Below are 24000 nucleotides of genomic sequence, written 5' to 3' on the forward strand. Positions count from 1 at the left end.
TTCTGAAGTTAGTAAGCTGTTGCAGTAAATCTTTTGCTACAAACACCAGTAGAAGCCAAAATGAAAAAAAATTGCAGTTTCCTTGAAAAATGATGGCTTCTGTTTGCTGATAGAAAACAATGACAAGAAATAAGAAAAAGTAATTTATGTTCTATATCATTGGCACTTTCAAAAAATATTGAATGCAAGTCATGTACCACAAATAATCTCCCTGTGTGGTTTATGGTATATTCTGAACCTCCTAATACTACATTTGTTTTAGATTTTAGAGTGGGCATTCATAATTGAGCAAATGAGGTATTAGTAAAACATTTGTTAGCTTCAGCAAATAAACTGCTTACATGCTGGCAAAATACCACAAGCCAAGAAGTGTTTGTGTATATTGCTAATTCTTTTTTTATTAGTAATTTTGCAGTGTTACTCCATAATTTGTTTTTGACCACTCTATTAAAGATTTGAGAATTTGTGAAGTCTAGCAGTTTGTTTACTCTTCCTATTGCATGTTTTCAGCAATCTAAAGTAACAATAAAAAACTATGAGTTGAGTGTCTAACAAGCTATTAAATGTAAGTCATTGTGCAATTTTAGCAGAATTTATATATTATTCACCAACTTCCCTGCTTTGATTCATTAAGCTTTTTCAAATAATTCATAAGAAAATACATATACTTTGTATTTCTAATTCTTCTATAACTTAAAAGCACAAACAAACTGTAATTCCATCTCATGCTTCTGAACATGCTAGTTGTAATCTATTGATTACTCTAATTTTGATTTAATAACCGAAACCAATGATAGTAATTATCTCTATACAATTCAAATTTATTGTGTGACCACTACTACATGCATATTGCTTTTACAAAAGCAAAAGCAAAAGCCAACACAAATTAAAATCATTCAATTTTTTGTTTTGAATTCATAGAACTCAATAAAATATCTCCAACACATATACAAATTTTTCTACTTTTATCTTGCTGAAAATACAAGAGTAAATCCTTTTACACATTGTTATTATTGGTGGATACATGAAGTGTTGGTTAATCAGCACTTTATGTAATAGTTAGCTGTCAGGAATGAAGTATTAAATATTACAGATGGTAAATCATGTGAAACAGATGTATATTTAGCTTTAGCATACATTAAAAAATAAAAATTTATTATTTTATCCTTGTTATTTTTTTATTAAACTCCCTTTAATCTGTACAAAATTGCTATTCAGGATCAATTTTTTGATGATTTTTGCTTTTAACTAGGCGAGGTTGCACTACATTGTAGTTTTTCCTAGTCACAGAAGGTAGAGCCTCAACAAAACCTAGAACAAAACATTGTAATAAAACTTGAGTGAAACAAAATTTTAAGCTAGTTATAGGCTAGATGTAGGCTAGGCTAGATCTAATTAGTTAGCTATAGCGATGCTGTTTTTTAAATTTAAAATCAGATATATGCTATAGAAAATGTCCCTGAGAATTAATGTTCCAAAGCAAGCAACGAACAGTTTGCATTATCATAAGTTGAAGCAGTAAATCAGATAACATAGCTAGTTTATTTGGAATTGGGCGCAGCTACCTATGCTAGGTTGTGTCGCCAAGAGACGGACAAGCCTTTGGCCAAAAAAACGCAACACGGTGACATTGATGAGCCAAGATGAAAAAACCGACCCGACCTTTCTGCGATGAAAGAAACCAAAAAAGTTGACCGACTCCTCTGGGACATCATATTTCTTCTGTTCCATCTGCCTACAAAGTTTCTTTGACAGTCATTGAGTTCTTGCCTAAGGGTTAGGCTTTTGGTAGTTTCAGCTTTGTGGTTTTCCAGCTCCAACTTGGCCCTCAACTTGGTTTAACTTCCTGCTTCCTTGCCATGGTCTCTTTCATGTTAAGGCCTCCATGAGGTTCAATGGTAGGTGGCACTCTTCTTACCTTCTCCAGGTAGGCATGAAAAAGTTTAAACCAGCTCTCTTTTTCCACAGAAGAATGTCTTTGGTTCTGTTTCAGGCAAGTGTGGTTAAGCCCAGCTTTAATGAACTGGCACAGCTCTACAAACATTGTTCAGAGCTTGGGTTGTCGCTTTGCTTTTGCTTATTATTCAGGAGCCAAACCTAAACTCTTGAGGTGTATATTGAAGGCTCATTTTGGTCTGCCTGCTGGATAGCCATCTGCCATTTTTTGAGGGCTGCATGCACTTTATCTACCTTCTTCCATACATCTACCATGTTTTTGTGTGATGGCTGGGTCTCCTTGGGTGGTGAGCCTAACTTCAGCTGGTCTAGCAGCCGCAATTCTTGGATAAGCATCGAAATAAATCATCGTGTCTATCACTAGCTCCTACCCATCGGTCTTCATTGGCGACCACGTCTCCTGCTGAGCCAAAGCTCAATACCGTTGTGTTATCAGTTCTGGGGTTAGCTAGACAGCCGGCCTTTTTCTCAGCAATCATCCATCACAATATAGTCAGAAAAAGTTTTCTTTTTTTGTTTTTAATTATTAGCTAGCAGCTGGTTTTCTTGTGGGTTGAACTGCAAAAAAAGGCAATATTGATTAACATCGAAACAATGGCAAGTACTGCATCTAAAGTGCTCCTCTAAGCTTTTCTTTAATTTTGTGTTACCGGCAGAATTTTTTACTCAGACATATTTGGAAACCTTGACACGTCTGCTACTTTTTTAGGTAAATAAGTTAAAAAGGCGCAATTAACTTGAGATTTCGAGAATCAGTTGAATCAAGCCCATGCATAAATATATAATTTGAGCTAACCGTTACCTGCTTTTCACAACTAGCAATCCACATAGCAATTAATGTATTAAGTAGAATGATTTAACAAATTCAAAACAATCTTTTGGCAGTCCATGAATACTGCCAAGATTTGATTATCATAGAGTATCAAATGTTATCAAAGTTTTCAGACAAGGTTATAAGTAGCTCATTTTGGAACCATGTGTATGGTTAGAATCAATAGTAGAGTTACAAAATTTCTCAACCCATAACAAAATTGCTAAAAATTTCTAGAAGCCGTGTAAAAAGAACAAAAAATTATGGGACTCCTGTAGCAGGCAACTGCTCTTTAGTTTATGGGGCAGCTTTATCAATGACCAAGTGGCAGTCCTGATTGCAAACATGGTCAAACAACATCAGAATGCAATTTGAGTTAAAACAGTAGACAGAAACAGCAAATACATTGTTGCTGCATTTTACAATAGAAAGCAAGCTAAGAGGAATCTACAATGTACATTTTATGTATGCCTATTACACATGCTCTATGTGCAAAAAAAATATGCACACATACATATGGCATTGACTGTGCTGGTTGGCGCAAAAGAGGTGTTGAGAATTTTAACCACTGCCAGAAATAAATGTCATTCAAAAGTAAAAATGCTGCTATTGTGTATCTCGACCACTTGTGAAAGGGAAAAAAAGCAGTTTTTCCATTTTTTGTAAATTTTTGTTAAGTGTATTTTAAACACTTAAGCTTAGTTTATACAGTTTATACAGCTTAGTTTTAAAAATCAACAATGACCCTTCAATTCTTTACAAGTAGTCAAACCTTTTGAGTAAAACAGGCAAAATATACATTTCCCGATATATAAATAATGCAGTTCAAAGTATGCAGGAAGCAACAATCAACTGCACGGTAAGAGACTGGCAGGAGCTCTACTTGACTGGGCTCATTTTTATACATCTCTGTTTGATAGGCTCTGCTCATCGACTGCAGAGGCCTAATCGATGGCCGATTTTGTGACGCTACTGAAAGCCATATTTTCAGCCGAGCCAAGTGTCAACTCGTTTTCTTTTATTTCGGAGGGTTCGAGCTGTTCTCCTAATTTTAGTGGCATTGCGTTTCTCTGCTGTTTTCAAAATATTCAAATCATTGATGCCAAAGCATTATCCAGACTGTCTAAGCCTCTTACAAAAAATGAAATTGCTGCAATTGTGGGACAAATAATGGTATTTTCTAAAAAATTTATGTTTGTGATTATATTTTCTACAAAACTTTATTAATCGAGTTATCGAAGCTTCATTTCATAAGCTGATTCCAACACCAACTATTTCATAAAACAAATGTGGTGTTTTTAGAATACGTGTCTTTGGATGGAAAACCTGCAGCATTTCACTATGAGTTTTTGCGTCATGTTCATGTCTTTATAAAACTGCCTCCTCCTCTCATGACTGAAGAAAGTCATGTGGTTACTGGATACAAAATCATTTGCTCAACAGATGCCAAAATGTCTCAGACTGTACCATGCTATAATAACTTAGTGCCTGTCACTTCTGAAATAGTTCAGCTCACTCTACCCGATACCACCAGAACTTACCATGCAGCTGTACAGATCGCTCAAAACTTTAATGGTAAAAAGGAGCTGGAGGATAAGCTCTTTAATATGAGCTGACCTTTTTTTACAGGTAAAAGATAACAACGAAACATTGAGAGTGTTCATTACAACAGTAAGCACATAATTAGGCCCCTAATTAAAAAAACTTATAAATGCTTGGTTAGGTTTTTTACAAACAGGAATAAACATTTAAAACTTAATGTGACTAAAAATTATATTGAATTTGCAATATAAAAACACTCTAACACTTTGTATCAACCGCTGTTTATTCTTTGTTTATCTGAAAGTTAATTTTTAATTTTTTAACTATCAAACCAAAAAATTTACAATTTTGTAGTTTTAACAGTCTTGGTTCTAATTCAATCCAGTTGCTGACATGTAGTTAAGAAATAATAAATACAATTATCTTTGCAAATTTAGATGTAGGTACATAAAGTAGCCATCAACTCTTTGCTGGAATATTTGATGGTATTGAAATATTATAACAAGGAGGAAATTTCTCGGTTAATTTGTATGCATTATTTTTAGGAAGAAACTATACCGGAAATGTAAATATCAAAGAATCTCCTGTTGAGAGTGGCAACTCAATTTCTCAAGTCAATGTTACCCTGATCTATTCATTTCAGCTAAAAATAGATTTTTTTTTATGCAGGTTTTCTCAAGCTTTCTTTGTACAAATAGCTAGCGATATAATAAACTTAACTGATTATAAAATTGTAGACTATCTGCATGTTGCATTACAGGTAAAAAATTTCAAATTGAACTCTATGATGAAAAGTCTTCTGAAAACTGTGGAATTCTAGTCAAAATTTAGACACAATTAAAACTGATCTTAGAAATAAGTTTTATATTTTAAACGTTTTAAACTAAAGTCAGTTGTTGAGACGTCTTATAATATGTCTTATTTATAAAAGTTAGTTGTAGCAGATGGTAAAATACCGACGCAGTAGTTTGGACATCTGAGAAATCCTGTCAGCTACCTACTACTTCTCAAGTTTAGCTCACAACATAGAATTGAATAGCAAACAAAGCATCTTTAATCAAATCCTTTTTTTTATTTTCCAAAGGCCGAATCTAACAAATACTAAAAAGTTGCAAACGTTTAAATTAGTGGTTCTTCAGTTAGTTTTCAAAATTCTTATAGTATTAAAAAGCACAATGCTAGGTTAAAATTGGTCTGTGCTTTCAACCAAAAGTAAAATAAACAAACATGATTTTCATGACTTTTTCTTAGGCTGTACTAAAAACTTATTACAGAAAACTGGCTAACCTGCACATTTTAATTACTACTTTACCAAATGATGCTAAATGTTTCTGGGTAAAAGAATGAACAGATTGGATACCATGGGAATCATTTGTCTAGTTAGTTTGACTGAAATTGTTGGTAACTATAATTGATTATCTGAACTACAAGGCTTGGATTATTATAATTTGAAGTTGTAATAAAGTTTTCCAACTTGAAAAAATATATTTATTGAAAATTCCAGCTGATGGAAATTCATTGCTTTATTTATTTGTTTACTACTAAACATTTTACTGTCCATTTAAATAAATGCAAAGCAGGATATAAAAGTTTTTTCAAGTTGTGTTACAGCACATAGTAACTAAGACATTGTCTTATTGTTGGATGATGATTGTGCTGAATGAAGTAAGCTCAACCACTCCAACTTTGACAGTAAATATGAAGAGTTGAATGGTGATGTTTATGATTTTTTTCTTAAACTGGAACAAGGAAAGACCTATTACCTGACTATCTATCTATTGCTAGCACATGATGGAGAAGTTATTCTTTGGACAGAGCAGTACACAACTCAACCAGGTACCACAAAGTTTCTCGTAACATCGTATTGTCAAACTAAAGTTTACTTCTTGAAGCCAAATAAGAATATTATAAGAAATGGAGGCTGATACGTAGTTGGACCTGCTTTAATAACTAACATTATACAAACTGGTGTTTATAAGCTCGCAAGTTTTTAAATTATTGTTCACTTAAAAAAGTAAAAATTAATGTTCTGAAAAGTTACAAGTTAATTGATAAGTCACTTTGTCTTGACTATAATCTTTGAGATACAGTTTGTGATGCTTATTTTTGTATTGATAATCTATCAGTAACAGCTACCCATATTTATGGAGCAGTATCAACACAACAGTCAAGTGGATTGTCAAAAGGAGAGATAGATGTTGCTGCTCTGGTACCCTTGATAGTGCTGCCAGCTGTAGTCATTCTTCTCATAGCTTTACACCAAAGGGAATACTTAAACGGTAATCCTTTATTAAACATCAATTTTGTAAGTTCTAACTTTCCCAATACCCTTAACCATATGTTTGAAGAAATAGAGATAATAATACTAGTCAAAACATTTTTGCAGTTTAATTTTAATTTACACACGTTTAAAGAAGTTTTCAATTGCACAAAATTGGATGCCACCACAATGAAATTATTTTCTCAAATGTATCTATCTGCTATTGTTTTGTTGAAAAGAGAAGATGGTGTCTAAGGCCATGTGTTATGCTCTTTGAGAGGCAAGAGGACTTCTGTGAGAATTGAAGGAAGACAAGATTTGTACTTTTTTGTGTATCGTTTCGGGGCATAAAAGAGTTTAAAAGTTATTTAACTCATTGTAGATTTAGAAAGTCGCTATCACTGAAGTTTGGCACCCTCAACAAAGGTAAGGTTACTTCACTATTCCATGGCTGCCTGACTACTAATTACTATGAAATATAATAAAAATATAAAAGTATTCATAGAATATTACATATAGGAGCTTCTACTGCCTATGAACCTTTGCAACATTATACTATATCCTTGACATTATAACATAAATGATAGTTACCGCTGCCAAAATCGACTTCTATAAGTGTCACTTAATCATATCTCAATTTATTGATGTTGTAGTGAACCTTTGTCAGTGTTATTCTAAACACATTTTTGACTAAACATAACTTCAAAAACATATAAGTATATCGTTGAAGAAATTAAGGAACAGAAGCCATTGTTAAAATATAATTTTATGGTTAGATTACTGAACATGTTTTTGCTTGATTTTGTTTAGTTATGATTAAGTTTGCTTCATTCGGTGTCTTCTGCTTGAACAAACTTTTTTTTATGAATTTTAAGGAGCTTCTGATTCTACTATGCTGGACATTCACGGAAAAGCAGAAAATGGAGAAAACCTTTCACAGCAAGCAGCAACGCCTGTTTCAACTGAACCAACATATGAAAATTCTACCAGAGTTCTAGTAGATCAACTTTATGAGAGAGTACACGAAGAGAAGAGAAATTCCCCTAACCATCCTTTTAGAGATGAGTTCAAAGTAATTAATATATTTATCTAGCTGTCACATATTAATGAGTTTTTGTTTTGCTATTTTGTGATTGATGGAAAAATACCCAAATTGCCACGAGCATTAATAATGAAAGCAAGGTTAACATTCAGTAAGACTCTGTATGCCTACGCTATGTTAATTTACGGGAGCAACTGATGAGCAGTTGCTAAAGCCTATGTGTACACATAAATTGGGAGTTATCTTCCATACATAGCTTTAACCACAACTATAATTTACATCGTAATTGTTTTATTAACTTTTGAGCAAATAAAATAACAAAATTGTTTGCATCTACCAAAACTTTCTGTTATATTGTGAGAGCCCAACAATGCTAGTTCAAAGTAATCAACCATGGAACAGGTATTTAGAGTGTTTTAATTAATCATATGACATCTAGACCTTGAACAAGCTTACAGATTATTTTTGAAGTTATCTTACTGTCAATGAAGACTTAATTCCTTTTTGCTTACTATCACATATACTGATCTTCCCAAAACCTACTACTTTCCTTTTACAACTAAACAGTTTAACTCAAGCTCATGTATTTATGCAATAAACATGCCTTCTGCTAGAAAATCTAAAACCATGTTTAGATGAACCAACTACTTGTGATAAACACAGATGATGTGTTTTGTAGCTCTTTAAAATTTAGTATAAGATTGTTTGTTTTATTACTATTTGTAGACACTAGGTAATCCACAGCTACCACACGATGAAGAAAGAACACATGAAAATGCAAAGAAAAATCGCTTTAAAAATATCACTGCTTGTAAGTGCAAATTAATATTTAGTAATTATAGTATTAATATTTATTAAATAAGCCTCATATAAATCTATACACTAGCAAATAATTTGAACACAATTTTTGAGCAGAAGTACATGAAACAGCAAAACGGTATCTATCATGCATAAATCAGAAAGTTAATAAAGAATGCAAACAAAAATTTTAAGGAAATTTATATAGAAGAAAAATACAATAAAAATATATATTTTTTTATTTTATGTATTTTCAAAATATATAAAATAATATATATTTTATATATTTATTTCTTAAAGTTCATAAGTACCCGTGTTTGAATGTGAAAAATATCAGCTTCCAGGAAGCTGTTTAAAAATAGCTTACTTTTAAAATTTTTGTGCGAATGCTAACCTAATAAGTGATAATTTTTAATTAGAAAAAGAAAACTATAAAAATAATGTAGTAATTTACACATAAAACAAACTATTTTGTGTATGTTTTAGTCAACACAACAAGAGTAAAACTCAAAGTATCGGACACCCACCCAAGTGACTATGTAAATGCTTCCTATATCAAGGTAAAGTTCTCTAACAGGCTCAGCTCTCAGTCACATGCACCTGAATTTTTGTGCAATCATTATTTCCAATTGTTTGTTAGAGCTTGTGATGATGCTAAAAGATAACAATCAGGTAGCACCAAACTTTAGTAGAATTTATCAAAAAGTATTATTACTTTCTATAATTTAGGATTGTTTTTTATGTTTGAACTGATCTGACTGTTCGGGACATTTCATGATTAAAATCAGCACAGCTTGATCACTCAGATCAAATGGAAATGCCAATATGACACTTATAATTACAAAAAGACTGACGAAACAGAAATGCGTAATGCTGGAACATGAATGCAACAGCCAACATACATTATAATATTGGTAGCAACTAGTGTTGTCATTTTGCAGATACTTTTATTCGGAACTTTTTAAACTCGATCAAGTTTAATCGATTTTAATCTTGAATTATAGTGACAGTCAAATGTCCTGAAACATAAAAACAGTCATAAATGATAAAGGAATACCAATGTTTTCTGATAAACCCTACTAAAATTTTGTGGAAGTTCATCTTTAATGATATTGAAATTTTGCTTTTACCACCAAATGTCCTAAAACATTGCTTTGTGTATGGACACTTATTTATGCTTGCAAGGTCAAAATGTTATTCGCTCAGCCTTGGGGCTGAAATTTATTAAATAGCACCAACTGATAAACATAATGCTTGTCACATGAAAATTATATAAAAGTAATTATTAGCAAGTTAGAGTGTTTGTGAATGAATTGTCACATGATATTGCTGACAAACTACAAGTATAAAATATTTGAAAAATCCTTGTTACTTGATTATTATTAGTCAATCAGCTGCATTGAGTATAATACAAATCGATTAAGTAAAACATCAAAGCTCTAGTCAATATGACACGTGACTTAATTGTTGTTTGCAAATATAATTTTTGTCAGAAACGATTTGATACTGCCAACTAGCTCAAAAAATTATAAAATTAGAGTTAGCAAGGACAATGATATAAACTACACAAGTAATTGCTTGTTACCGGATTATCAAGGCAGAAAAAAAATTTAGCGCAGCTCAAGGTACGTAGCTCTCAAAAGATTATATACTGACAGTTTAAATAAAATCAATTTGAATTTATTTGCTGTCTAATTCATGTGCAACAAAATAAAAGCTCCCTTGTAAAAGCTTTTAAAACAATTTACAATACTAGATATAATAGCTTGCTTGCCCAACAGGTCCTTTTGATGCTACAATCGTAGACATGTAGAGGACAATTCAAACCACCAAAGCATCAGTGATTGTCATGCTCACCAACCTTATTGAAAATGGAAAGGTATGTATTAGCAAAAAAATAAAAAATTGAGAATATAAAATAAATGCTTGATTTAGTAAATTCAAGTCAGTTTTATCATCATCTACATCAGACTCACACATGGTTCACCTTTTTTGTTTTTATATCAACAAGTGTAGACTGAACATCTGTGCCTTGAAACTGGATGTATTGCAGCTTTCTTGTTAGTTGTAAAACCTTGCTTCCTAGCTATAATCGATTTTTAATTGCTATTTGCTTGTACTCTCTAAATTTTGTAAACAAATACTCAGTTTACAAAATAAACTCTAAACTCTCTTGGAAAAATAGAAAGTTGCAGTACTATCAATGACTTACAGTGTTTACCAAAAGAACCTCATACATTTATTAGTCTGCTATTTGTATGAGAAAATCATCTCAAGCTTTGTATGTGTGGTCTCCAGATTTTTTTCAGAGATAGAACAGGAAAAACTGTAGCATGTTGCCCTTAATAACACCATTAATGGTCTTTGTGTGACCTCAACCAGATATCAACTGATCACAAGTCACTGCCCTAACCTCTGAACCATGACTGAATCGCCTAAAGCCTGACCTGCTTTACTACTGAACTCCTTTCCTTTAACCATGGAGGTTTTGTTGATGCTAAGTATAATTCTTCTGTAGAACAAGTGTTCAAGATACTGGCCTGAGAGTGGCAGCACTAAATTTGGAGATTTCTTGGTTACTCTTATCGAGACCACACAGTTTTCTTCTTATGTGGTACGCAAGATGAAGTATGCAATAGGAAACGTAAGTAATACTATAGATAAATGAAAATCAAATAGCAAATTCACTCCTTGTAGCTTTAAAAAGCTTTGATAGATGTGCAACACACAATATTTTTTGAGGTAATCAATGCACAAATTTTACATTAAGATAACGTTTTGACATTGTAAGCAGGTTCTTATTTACGCGCAAATGTGTCATACCGTTTCAGAGTCTGAGAATGAGTACATGACCTTTTCTCGAGAATTAGTGCTACCCTAGATCCTATATGAAAAACAGCTGCTTAAAAATGATGTAAAATAGAATGCATTTCATGGCAGCTTATTTTTTGTTTAACGAGGAATATGATCCATTTACTGGCATAGTAATACTTGAGAGCGAATAAACCAAAAAACTTGATAGGAAAAATGTCAGCTGGTTTCTGACATGCCATTTATTTTAGATATGTGTCTTTGATGAATAATAATACAGCAAAACCTCTTCTCACGAAAGCCTATACATATGAAATTTTTGAAACGAGAAACACCTTTTGGTAAAAATTTTGTTTACAAAGTTTGTTACTAGCAAATTGAAGTCTTGTTGTCCTGCATGCTAGTTTTATAGTTCACACCAAAGTAAATAATTGTTTTTATATATGTTTAAAAAAAATTATTCCCGGCAAAACAAAACCAAGGCAACGATACATAAACAATTTCTTCTGACTACCATCCTCCATTTTCCCGCGTTCTTCTTTTAATCTGGTCTAGTTGATCAACGCCAAAGGTACACACACTTACCATTCAAAGTATTTCTTTGTTATTTCCCCAATTTTTTTCAATGAATAATCTTTTATCTAGTATGTTGTAAAATAATTATAAAATATATTTGTTACAGGTTTTAACAGGAAAGATTACTTATAAAAAAGCTGTATCTGAGTCCTGTGAATGCTGGGAAAAATTAGGGTATTTATATGAAAAAATTGAATTTCACTTAAAAATGTTTCTACTTATAAAAGCAGCATCCTAAGCGAATTACTTTTGTAAGTAGAGGTTTTACTGGATAATAGTGCTTCTTAAACTTTTTTAAGAATTACAAGTGTGGTGTTTCAATTCCTAAAGAACTAGGGTAGGTTTTTGCACCGAATATTACAAGCCTCATTGGCAGTAAATAACTATGTTTATTGATACATATTTAAACCTTTGAGGTGAGAATGATATCAATAGCTAATGTTTGACTGCTATGATAACTGGCAAATTGTGGTATAGCAGACATATTTTGTTAATGTAAAATAATTTTCTATTGAATTTATTTTTAAATCATTAGAGAAATTATTGTGTTGATGAAATATCGTTGAAATTGGAGTTTAGAAGATAAATGCAAGTATTTCGGCATACATCGGCGTTAGTAAATGCTTTCAACACATTTTCATTCGTCGATAAGTTTTTTACGGCGGATCTAAATTGGTAAGCACCGAAAATCTGAAAGCATTAAAATTAGTCAGGATTTCATATGAATTAATTTCTGACATATGTCAGCTGATAACTCAATACAGCAAACTTTCTCCTTCTATTGCAGATTCTATGGTAACATATATTAGTTTGTAAATTAGCAGTAGATGTTGGTTATGCAATGTAAGATTGATTTGGAATGCAAAGAAAGGTGTACAATTGTGTTGCTTGTAAATGCAGGAAGTAGGAACAGTGACGCTGTGTCACTATACAGAGTGGTACGACCATGATGTCCCATCGCCAGTGGGTCTTTTGAGTTTTCGAGCTAGAGTAAAGCAAGAATCAGCCGCAAGTGCTGCCCCAATCATCGTACACTGCAGGTATTCTATTTAGAATAAAGGAGTATTCACACTAACCATGCTGTTTTAACCAATGTGGTTAAGGCTGGTTCACACTATATCGCCGTATCTCGGCGTTGATGCTACAATACTTTGGTGAGCGACGATGATAACGGCGTTCACACTATCACAAACCCATCGCTGTTTGCATCAGGAAATACTCTGTGATGTAGCGATCGCATTTATTTTTTTGAAATCTTCGTGAAAAAACCTTTTTCGTTTTTGTGTGCTGCAATCAAAAACTATTCTTGCAGCGACTATTATAAACAAATATGAATAAATCACGTCACCCGCGACCACGAATTACCATCGCCGAGATGGTTCACATGTGAAGGGCGATTGTCGATGCTCGGCAAAACATCGAGAAAGTATGACTGCTGCAAACTTTCTCGCCGTGTCCACGATGCTTCGTCGATGCTATCGGTTCATATAATCGATGATGAATGCCAAAAGGAAAACACTGACTAGCAGCGATATGGTGTGAACCAGCCTTTAAGGATAACTCATTAAATATTTATCTGGTCTTTTATAACAAGCTGACTAGCTAAGAATTTCAGTATTCTCAGAAGAGAATGTTCTTTAGAGAGTGTATTCTTTAGAGATTCTCATGTGTAATAGGTACGGCACAATTATTTAATACCCCAGCAAGGTTGTAGGGTAGCGCAGTTGATAGTGTGCCTGGATGCTAAGCTATGCATCAAAGTTTGATTACTGTGTGATGCATGTTTTTGTAACTTTCAAGTCAGTACTCGCGGATGAAGGATGGAACTGGCTCTTATTAAAGTAAAGATTCCTGAACTAAAGCTTAATTTCCTAGCTTCCAAACATGGTTCTGGTGCTATTACTCTAATGGTAAATGTTTTTGAAAACGCCTACAAATAAACATTGATTATCCTACCTTGGCTAAATGTTATGACTTAGATAATAAAATGAGCCAAATGATTTTATTCTAGAGATTCTTCTTCCTTAACACTCTCCTACAGAGTGTAACTCTGTAGGGGAGTTACAGTTGAACCTGTAACTCTCGTTCAACTCAAAAGCAGTCTTTGGTAAACTATGTTTGTGATGCGTATATATTTTAGTGCAGGAGTAGGCAGGACAGGTACCTACATAGCTCTAGAGATTCTTATACATGAAGCAAATGACTCAAAAAGGGCAGCAAAATCTATTGATGTCTTTACACGTGTAAATAATCTGAGGAGCCAAAGAATGCACATGGTGCAAGTTGTGGTAAGGCTATATGTATGGCACACAAGTTGCATGAGTAGACAACTACTGAATGTTTGGTATTTTACATTATGAAAACATTGTGAAAGTGCCATAAAAGTAACACTGTTATAGTGAGCTCTTCGTTTATGGCAGACATTTGTCTTGTTCCAGGATTCATGAATCTGAAAAAGTCACTTTCACCTTGTTACTTGAGAAATTTAAAGAGTCCAACCCAAGGACTTGACGGACTCTTGACTTCAGATTTTAGCAATTGCATGCAAACCTTTCTGTAGCCATAAATGAAGCTATAGGATCATGGTTATGTAAAAGTAGCAAAACATCCACTTTACCTTAAAAGTGATGAAAAACAAACTATAGCCTGCTGATCAGTAACAGCGAATGACTATGAGATGATCAACTATAAATTGATTGCTCTCCTATACTGTTCAATTAATAATAAAAGTACCTTAGCCAATGAACAGCAAACTGGTGTGTTTTTAGAGTTTCTTTGCCAAAAAACAATAACTTTCATTTACTAAAAACAAGCTTGCTTTTGTTGCTACTGTTTAAAAAAATTCCCTTCTATTACACAAGTCGGATGAGCAATTTTCCTATATATTAGGAATAACTAGTAAGAAATAACTTTATGTTGACCAAGGGTAATTAGTTGATCTTTGAAAATTTATCGAAATGCTACATTCTAGTGAGTAAAATTAAAGGCTGGTGAAAAAGAATAAAACATAAAAATATTTTAACTTAAATCTAAAGTTTTTGAGGATAATCATAGAAGCTGTAAATTAAAATTTTAGCAATTTTGCACAACTGAAAGAAAACAAGTCTATTATATTAAAGTTGAAAACAAATCATTATCTATGGTACTGTGTTACATCGAATAAAAGTATTTAAATTTCATCTCAACTCAAGCACTTGTTGCAATGCGTTAAAAATTGTTATTCTCTCTGCAATGGTTATAGATTTGGTCAAAATGTCTTAAAACAAAAATCACTTTAAAGGTTGACTTGCAACGAAATTCACATTACAGTTATTTGGCATCAAAAGATTGACCATGTTTTACTCGGCTGTGCTGCAGGTGAAAAATATGTGGAACTGTAATTACAAGCTCTTAAAACCTCAAAAACGACCAGTTAATCGCAACCATTTCGAAATGTTGTAGATTAGAATTTCTTTCCAAAACGTTTCAAATGGGACGTAACTGAACACAATGGCTTCTGTTCATACTTTCAGGCAACCTCATTCATTGAAATATTTTCACAAATATATTTCTTGCATTTTATAAAACTGTCTATTGTCCTTACGCGTCCATTTCATCATCATCGTGATGCTGTCATTTTGAGCCCTAATATCTCAAAACCTACCGTAAAAATTTATTTAATTTTTCAAATTTAGCTCGAAGGAGTGCATATCATCATCTGCTAAACCTGGCAAGCCTGTTGGTTGCCTGTGATAGTCAAAAAATGCTGCAGAATTTCTTCAAGCTGTTTGGCAGAAAGTATGGGTCACATGATCAGCTTATGTCAAGACAATTAGACCAAGCTGAAACTGTAAAATAGCGAGCAACTACATCTGATAAAGGCTTTCCGGTAGAACCCGAAGTAATTGTCATAAACTAGTGCTACGAGACGTTTTATATTGAGCCTTTTATTAGACTTCTAGTTAATGTAATAACATCACGTGTCAAAACGATAACCACAATAGTTGAGTACGTCTTCAAAATAAAGAAATGCTAATCTACGGCACTTTTGTGATGGCGACGATTAACTGTTTGTTTTTGTGCTTTTAAGAGCTTGTAATCATATTTTCACATATTTTGCACCTACAACACAGCAGAGTAAGACATGGTGAACTTTTTGATACCAAATAACTGTAACGTGAGTTTTGTTGCAAATAAACTTTTAAAATCTTTGTTCAGAATGTTGCATTTAGTGTACTGCACAAATACAATAAAAAAGTTTACTTTTATTCTGGTACTAGGAGCAATATGCCTTTCTGTATGACATGGTGTCAGAGACATTGTCATGCGGAAATACCTCAGTTCCATGTGCCAACTTCCCTGCGACCTTCCAAAAATGGCAGCAGGTAAATATAAATATTCTATCATTGTTGTGAGTTGACATGTTACGGGTAGAATAAAATAATATGTAGCACATAAGTTGACAAAGCTTTTTCATTTGCATGACTTTGTTTAAAAAATGGTTGTATAAGTATGCATTTTTTAATTGTAAATTAAAGCTTACTTAACCATTGCAAACATAAAGTAAGTGTGCTTTTAGAAAGGAGCAGGTGGCGTTTCATTTTTATCAGAACAACTCACGAGGCTCGATCAAACATCAAGCAGTTGCGATGATGGGGTCTGCTGCTCTGCATCGCAACAAGAAAATATCACCAAAAATAGAGATACCAAAGCTCTTCCCTGTAAGTAGAATTCTAAGTTAACTTTTAAACTACCAGTATGATTGTAGTTACGTACTGCTTACCGAAAAACTATATCTGTGGGAACTATACTTTTCTGGGTTCTATTTGCGCATAACCTTGTTTTTTTATTAGACAACTACATAAAACCATTGTTTTACAAACAATAACTTTTAAAAAGGTTTTAGCGTTAGCTTGGTTGCGTAGTATTCTAGCATATCATGCTATAGTAAGGCAACCAATCATGAGTAAATATGTTTATTAAGCCCAGCATCATGACATAGAGAGAGTTTGTGTAGTTTGAACTTGCCTGTCAAATCTTCATACTTCAACCAAGTAAATAGCGTCTAACCTACCTACACTTATAGTAAGGTGCTGGTAAAAAGATCATTGATTACACAAGGAAAACATCAAAAAAGACACCATATTCATTCCAGTAGCTCACCAGTAAGCTACAAGTGAAATGCCCTCGTATGCAACACAATATTCAATATGCGTGTACATGTACATGCTAGGAATGCTTCCATCTTGTGATTTGCCATCGCCTAGAAAACATCTGATCCTGATCAATCTACCAAACTTTATCATAGTCAAAGCTGTTTACAACAACATGTGATCAAAGTGTCAGTATTAAAATAGAGTACATTGTTTTCCAAAGCAACTTAATGAACAGGCTCTATGAACTGTCTTGATTTGCAGCTTCCAAAATCATATCATGGCAATAGTATCAATTCAACATATCTTTTATCTTCTAGAGATAGGCCGATATAATAGCTAAGTGTGGCACATATATAGCGCTGTTGCAAATAATGACAATTTTATACTGTAAAGTAAACAGATCTTCAGAGGTTTATGGTAGAGAAGCTTTAGTTTCACTTGGCCAAAATTAATGTGATGCTACTCGTAAGCCTGATCTTACAAACCAACAATATGCATTGCTTTTACACATACTTCCTTTCAAACTACGAAAGCCACACAGAAGAAGAAAAGTAGAATATGTTGCTTTTTAGCAGCATAAGACTTTGGTAAATGCCCTCATATGTTTAGTTTGTTTAATAATTTTATAGCTGATTGCCAGAGAGTACTCTTTATCCACTCAGATGACTACATAAATGCCACCTAATCTAATGCATGTATATTCTTGCTTCTTCCATATATGCAATTACTTTTTGCATTCATTTGTATGACTCCCTGTTTCTCAGTCAAGTTACCTTACACCTTATGATATGAGAAAGTGGAGATGATGCTATGTGCACAAATATGTATGACTATGACAATGGTACTTAAATTTAAAGCAATTGTCAAATTCTATATCTTTGCAGGTCAATCTAAAATTAGCTTGACCACTACTTTTGCTTAATGTACATATTACGTCCTAAAATTGTACAATTTATCGTGAGAGCTAAATAATCACAGCTTTCAATAATATATTTGGATCTATTTGATCTTCATGTATTTTTGCAGGGATATCAAAAGAAAAGAGGATTCATTTTGACTCAGATTCCCATGAGCTCTACAACACCAGAATATTGGAGAATGGTTGTAGAGCAAAAGTCAGCTCTTGTGATATATCTAAATGACTGTAAGGTGAGTAAACGCAATGCTTTAAAATGACAGACATTAGCATGGAGGTTCTGAAGGTTTTACATTGAAACCTTTATTTTAATGCAATGGTGCTCTATTTTGTCAGCCTTTCCCAATAGTTTCACGTTATTAAATGTGACATTCAAATAAAGAGTAGCGTTTTATTTTTAAAATACTTTGACAGAACTTTAGAAAGATAAATTTAACCCTTTCACACAGTCTCTGCATAGTAGTGCAGAGTCCATTGTAATTGTGATATCATTTTTCGTATTTGTCAAAGTATCAATACCACGCTAAACAAAGACCTATTATTGGCCTGATTCACCTATCAATTATTTTCATGGCATTGCTTTCAAAGTTTCAATGAAAAACCTGTAAAGCTTTGGAGTTAGAAAACGGGCTTTGATATAAGCAGCAATAACAAAACAATTAATTGCTGTTGATGTAACCAAGTCATTATTAGTACCAGTTTGTAGAAAATTTTCTACTGATTGCTTGTTAATGTAAGTTTTGAAAATCTAAAGTATTTTCTTAAAAGTTTTATAAAATATGGTGTGTGAAACATTTTAATGGTTGTGAATTCTAAATATATTGTTTCAAGTTTCATAATATCAAAAGCTTGTTTTTATGATGTACTGTTGACCGAATGTTCTTTAACTTTCTAGCTGAAGTTTATGGAGCAGAAGTTTGCAGAGTACCGCTTTCTAGCCAACCTTGAATGATAGCATTTCAATAATTAATATTAACTAAATATCTGCAAGCATTTCTTCAGTATGTGCAAGGGCATAGTAATTGAATAAATGAGATGAAACGCTTACTTCCTATATTCAGGTTTTATCTTTTAGAGAAAATCTTAGAAATATATGTAGCTGCAATTGATGTTACTTCATAGCCTACAGCCTACTATGCATTTATTATACAAGAAACATTTTATTATAACACCTACATGGAAAATATTTTTATATTATGTACTGAACACAGGAAGAAAGTCCTTACCTGCCTCAAAAAGGTCAGTCGGTAAGAGTTGGAGAGATAATTGTAACCACTTTACACATAAGCAGTGTTGAAAGCTCAACTAGCAAAACTGAAAGAGAAAGTATCATAGAAACTGTCATAGAGTGTCAGCAAGATTCTGAAGTAAGGCTTAACACAATCTGTTAGTCAATCAACAACTTATACAAAAGTTGACTTGTCGGTGCAAAAGTTATTTATACATTTTTGAACCATAATTTGTTTACACTAACAATGAAGAGAAATTTTAATTTGCTCTTTGCACCTTTTTTTACACCATTCAGAAAGCAGATCCAGAAGCCATATGTTATAAAAAATTGCCTTTAAGCAAGATGTTATGTTGTAACCAGTTTGCTGAGCTTTGATAAACAAAACATAAAATTTCATAATGTGATTGTCTGATGTGTTCCATAATGCTAAAGACATTTTGATATTCATTTTTCCCAGGTGCATCGTGTGAAAGTTCTGGAAATAAAAACAAGCAAGAACACCCTTCCCTCATGCCAACAGCTTGTTCAACTTTGTCAGAAAGCAGAAAAATATGCCACTTCTGGTTCAGATACTATTACTGTGCAATGCAGGTATGGTGTTTGTTTGAGCATAAGTGCTGGTCTTGGACACGTTATAAATTTATGCAAGAATCACTTAACGCCAAATGAATTATAAAAATCGGATAAATCTAAACATAGGCAGACTGAACCCAAATTTTACTGTTCATTGACAGAGGTTTTTATAGCCTAAACATTGACTTGTTAGAGTTGTTTATAACTACTCTAAACTCAGCACTGGCTGTAAAAAATTATCAATGTCAAACTTGGAATTCATCACATTTCATACACTTAACGCAAGGTACCTTTTGTAGTTCAGCGTTTTTGTGCTCATTTGCATGTCATCAGTTTATGAAGCAACTAGCTGTGCTACCCGGCGTTGCCCATGTAATGAAAAAGTCTTTAGTCAAAAAATTGATTTTTTTTTAACATATAACAATATTTACCATTCTAACTTTTAAACTACATATCATGAGAAAAGTGTTAGTTGAAATAAGTTGATAGAGAATAAAAACAACTGTTAAGGTTTTCAAACTTTGTCAAACAACTTTTAAACTCATGTTTTCTTATATCATGAAGAAAATTTTTTGTGCAGGTCAAATAAATTAAAAAAATAAAATGGCTATAAAAGGGTTTAGATGTAATTGTGAAATAATTAGCAAGTAATAGCTTAATTATGTCGGTTTTGCAACGGTAATGATACAGTTAATACGAACTGAGAAAACAAAATAAAAATCCTGAATATGTAGAATTAATAATAACAATTCTTGCATAGAAGTATGTGTGTCTAACAAAGGTTACTGTGCCACCAAAAGCTATCCTTAAAAACTTTGAATACAGAGACACTCCTACTTTACGGAGACTCTTCCCACGTAGACAATGTAATTGTCTTTGTGGTTTACACGAAGTCAAAGAATTTGCCTTGACCCTAAATATAGCATTTGAACCTTATGAAAAATATTTCTTAACAGGGGCCTCGTAACGCTTGGTCGCATCAGTAAAATAATCAGCGTGCGCTGTAGCTATAACTATAGCGCACGCTTATTATTGCAACCATTTATTGCAACCCTGAAGCTACTATAATTGCAACAGTTTAAAATGTTTTGAACATCAGTGAATAGAAAACTAGAAAACAAGCTATTCCATGTCTTTTAATAATTGTAGAAATGGGTGTCGTCTGAGTGGACATTTCCTTATTTCTATGAACCTGTATATGAGAATGAGAATTGAGCAGGAAGTGGATATTGTCTTGGAGGTTAATCTGGCCAGCCACAGCGGGGCACAGATTGGCACTACTCTGGTGAGTTTGCCCTAGTACATTAACATTAGGTGATAGATGTATGAACTAATGCTAGTGGTACATAAGTAGTGATGTAACTTAAAATTATGGTGAAGACATCTTGGTTATCTGAATCTATATGGTACTTGTGTCAGTGTGTATGTCTATCAATTCACAAGTCTATGACCAGTCATGGCTACTCAATATTAAGTTGAACAAGCATTCTGTGTTTGTCTCTGTCAACAGTTGGTTTTGTTAATAAAACTTTTTTGTTGTTATTCATGAGAATGTGTTTTTGATCATCTGTCTTATAGGTAAGTGTGTTGGCAAAAATGAGTATGCTTTCTAAAAGGGTTTTAGTGATTGAACGATTAAATTCCCATATGTTCACTAATTGTACCATATGTTCACTAATTGTTCCCATATGTGCAAGTCATTTTTTGTTTTCTAAGTTTTTGACCGATCTACTACCTTGCTAGTGCTGTGGTATGATTTTACAGTAGTTTGCTTGGTAATTTTTTTGTTATTTTAATGAGTAATCTTTTATTGCTTTTTCTTAGCCCTGATTTAGCTAGATTATTGAGCCTACATATTAGTGCAATAAATATTGGCAGTTTCTTTCTGCTACTACATTTACTTTGTTTTCAGGTCCAACTTTGTGTGCTATTCCTTGTTTTCTTTCATATGAATTAATTGCTGCGTTCCTGACTGGTGAATATTATGTTTTTATAATGCTCTCTTAGAGCAGTTTGTGGTATTAACAAATAACTGCTAACTTCAAGGACATTGCTCAGACTAAAATATAGACTACTAAGCTACTGTAAACAACAACATAACACAATTGTAGAAAATTTTGAGATATCTTTGCTCAATAGGCCTTAAAACGAAACGGAATGCATCATTTAACCATAGACACAGTATTTAACCATAAAACAAAATGATCCAAACAGAAAAAAATTACACATTTTCATATTGAAAGATAAATCTGTAACATACAGCATAACCTAAAAATATGATGGCATGTGCCCAACCATACAGCAAAAAAAAAAGCTTTAATCTCTGCATACTTGAAAATTCTACATAACATATAAACCTTTTCAGACCAAATCAAATAGAAGCTAAGAGTAATCTTCCTTGTGCAAGCAATCTCAGAGTTATCTTCTCAGGAACGCATAATTACAACACCGTCATCGAGTCCATTTCAGAACTTTTCACCAAGCAAACATGTATTAAATAATTTCCTGCTTATCATGACAAAATGTGGTTGCGAAACCAGGTTTGCAGGAACTATTAGCTGGGTATTTTTCCTACCCATATAATTATTGTTGTATATATTTTTGGATTTAGATTTTATACATGTGTGACTGTATACATATAAGTAAATTTTGTGTTGTAGAAAGAGTTGGAAGCACTGTACAAATTTGTGGAATATTACCTATCAGAGTTCAACACCTATTCCAACTTCTCAGCCATCGATTAAATTATTTTGTTTGCATACTAAATACACTATGTAATTGAGTGCGAGACAGAATGATCGCTATGACCACATATTTTGTTACTATTTGTATTCCCAAGGATCACCTTGAAAGAATTATCAACCTTTTTTATTTAACTTTATCTGCACATTTATTCCATAGTTTTGTACACAATGTTTGAGGAAACAATTATAGAAAGATCTTATCTCATGACTTTCATGACGTTTTAATAATAGATAAAATACTCTATAAACTGTTTTATACTAATATTTTTACTAGATTTAGTATAAAATGCTACAACAGCACACTCACAATCTAAACTTCAACCTGTTCCTATATTATAAAAACCTAAAATTTTCTTCTGTTTGTATACAAATATAATATTGTAAAATTTTTGTGCGACCTTCACTTTCCTCCACTAGTACAAGACTCATGCATGAGTGCAATACATATATTTCTGCTTAGTTCATCAAGGTGTACAAGAAAGAATCAAGTAACAGGCAATGAACAGGCCCAGAACAGCTCTGCTCTTCTACACAAATGTGCGAGCTTATATAGCCAGTAAGCTCCGCCTCCATTCTGCTTGGTTGGACCCTGAATGGCTCTGGGTGGGCTTGGCTGAACTCCGACCTCATTAACACACCTGACTGAACACAGCTTGGTTTGGCTTAACTCAGCCCTATGCTCAGCTCCCAGTGGACCACATTCCACCACAATATGAACAACGTCATTCACGCCAATTCATATAATTTATCCAAAAACAAAAAAACAGAAAGATTTGTTAAAAACGTAAAATGTCTATCTTACATAAACACACATTATCATTGATAACATGTAATATATGAGATATTTGAAAATGAAGATTTTACACATCCGTAAATGAAAATTTTATTTCTGATGCTTTGATTATATTGCAAAAATAATAAGCGTATCAGAAATCTGTGTTAACTGCCAGTGGATAAGAATGGGCCGACAATATACAAAAAAGCAATTTTTCAACCCTGTTAACACAAACGGGTGGCAATGCCTATTAAGTCTTGAGTCTTCTGCTACAGACCTTTTAGTTTGAGCAACCACCTCGAAGATTTAGCTATTTCTAATAACACTTGTTTCTGCAGCTGACTTGTGTTGATGGTGGCGGGTTTTTAGGCAAGCAAAATTTGATACGACGGTGTTATTATTGCACCCAATGCTCCAATTACTACAAAAATTACAGATGTTCCTATATGTCAGCACTTTTCAAACTTGTCTTTGAGTGAGAAATATTTCTTTACTTTTCTTGTGTGCTGTCTATATTATTGTCATTTGAAATTGCGCTATCTATATTTACATACGTATATATATCTATATACATATATAAATATATATATATTCTGGAGGACGAGACAATCTAGCCATATTTTATTCTTTGTGCTTGTGCTTACGTTGTTTCTAGTTAACTTTATGTGTATTTCTTTACCCAGTTACATAATCCTCTGGTGAACCTATTACGTAACACTGTATTTTTGGGCCTGCTTCGCAGGCCTGCTGGTTGACCCTTATACCTATTGTCTGGGCCTGCCTCACATGCCTGACCCAATACAATGGCTGTTATATAATTGTGGGCGGGG

The 24000-nt window shown here is 33.1% G+C and overlaps 1 protein-coding gene across 1 annotated transcript; it reads left to right on the forward strand.

Annotated features, from left to right (window-relative positions):
* Positions 1-7461: 7461 nt before the first annotated feature.
* On the forward strand, positions 7462-22395 carry LOC137400563 (receptor-type tyrosine-protein phosphatase alpha-like). The gene is made up of 10 exons (XM_068086890.1): positions 7462-7641; positions 10928-11053; positions 12697-12836; positions 13937-14084; positions 16090-16160; positions 16355-16496; positions 17958-18080; positions 19536-19669; positions 20801-20936; positions 22312-22395. The coding sequence occupies exons 1-10, from the start codon at positions 7462-7464 to the stop codon at positions 22393-22395; spliced, it is 1284 nt and encodes a 427-aa protein (XP_067942991.1).
* Positions 22396-24000: the final 1605 nt, after the last annotated feature.

Source organism: Watersipora subatra, chromosome 7, assembly GCF_963576615.1.
Source record: "Watersipora subatra chromosome 7, tzWatSuba1.1, whole genome shotgun sequence".
Taxonomy (NCBI): Eukaryota; Metazoa; Bryozoa; class Gymnolaemata; order Cheilostomatida; family Watersiporidae; genus Watersipora; species Watersipora subatra.

What these genes read in the sequence shown, in the direction of transcription:
- LOC137400563 (XM_068086890.1), top strand. Translation starts at nt 7,462, where the DNA reads ATGCTGGACATTCACGGAAAAGCAGAAAATGGAGAAAACCTTTCACAG. An exon ending in CTTTTAGAGATGAGTTCAAA is followed by an intron (nt 7,642 to 10,927) that starts GTAATTAATATA and finishes ATTCTTCTGTAG; the next exon opens with AACAAGTGTTCAAGATACTG. An exon ending in CACAGATTGGCACTACTCTG is followed by an intron (nt 20,937 to 22,311) that starts GTGAGTTTGCCC and finishes TTTGTGTTGTAG; the next exon opens with AAAGAGTTGGAAGCACTGTA.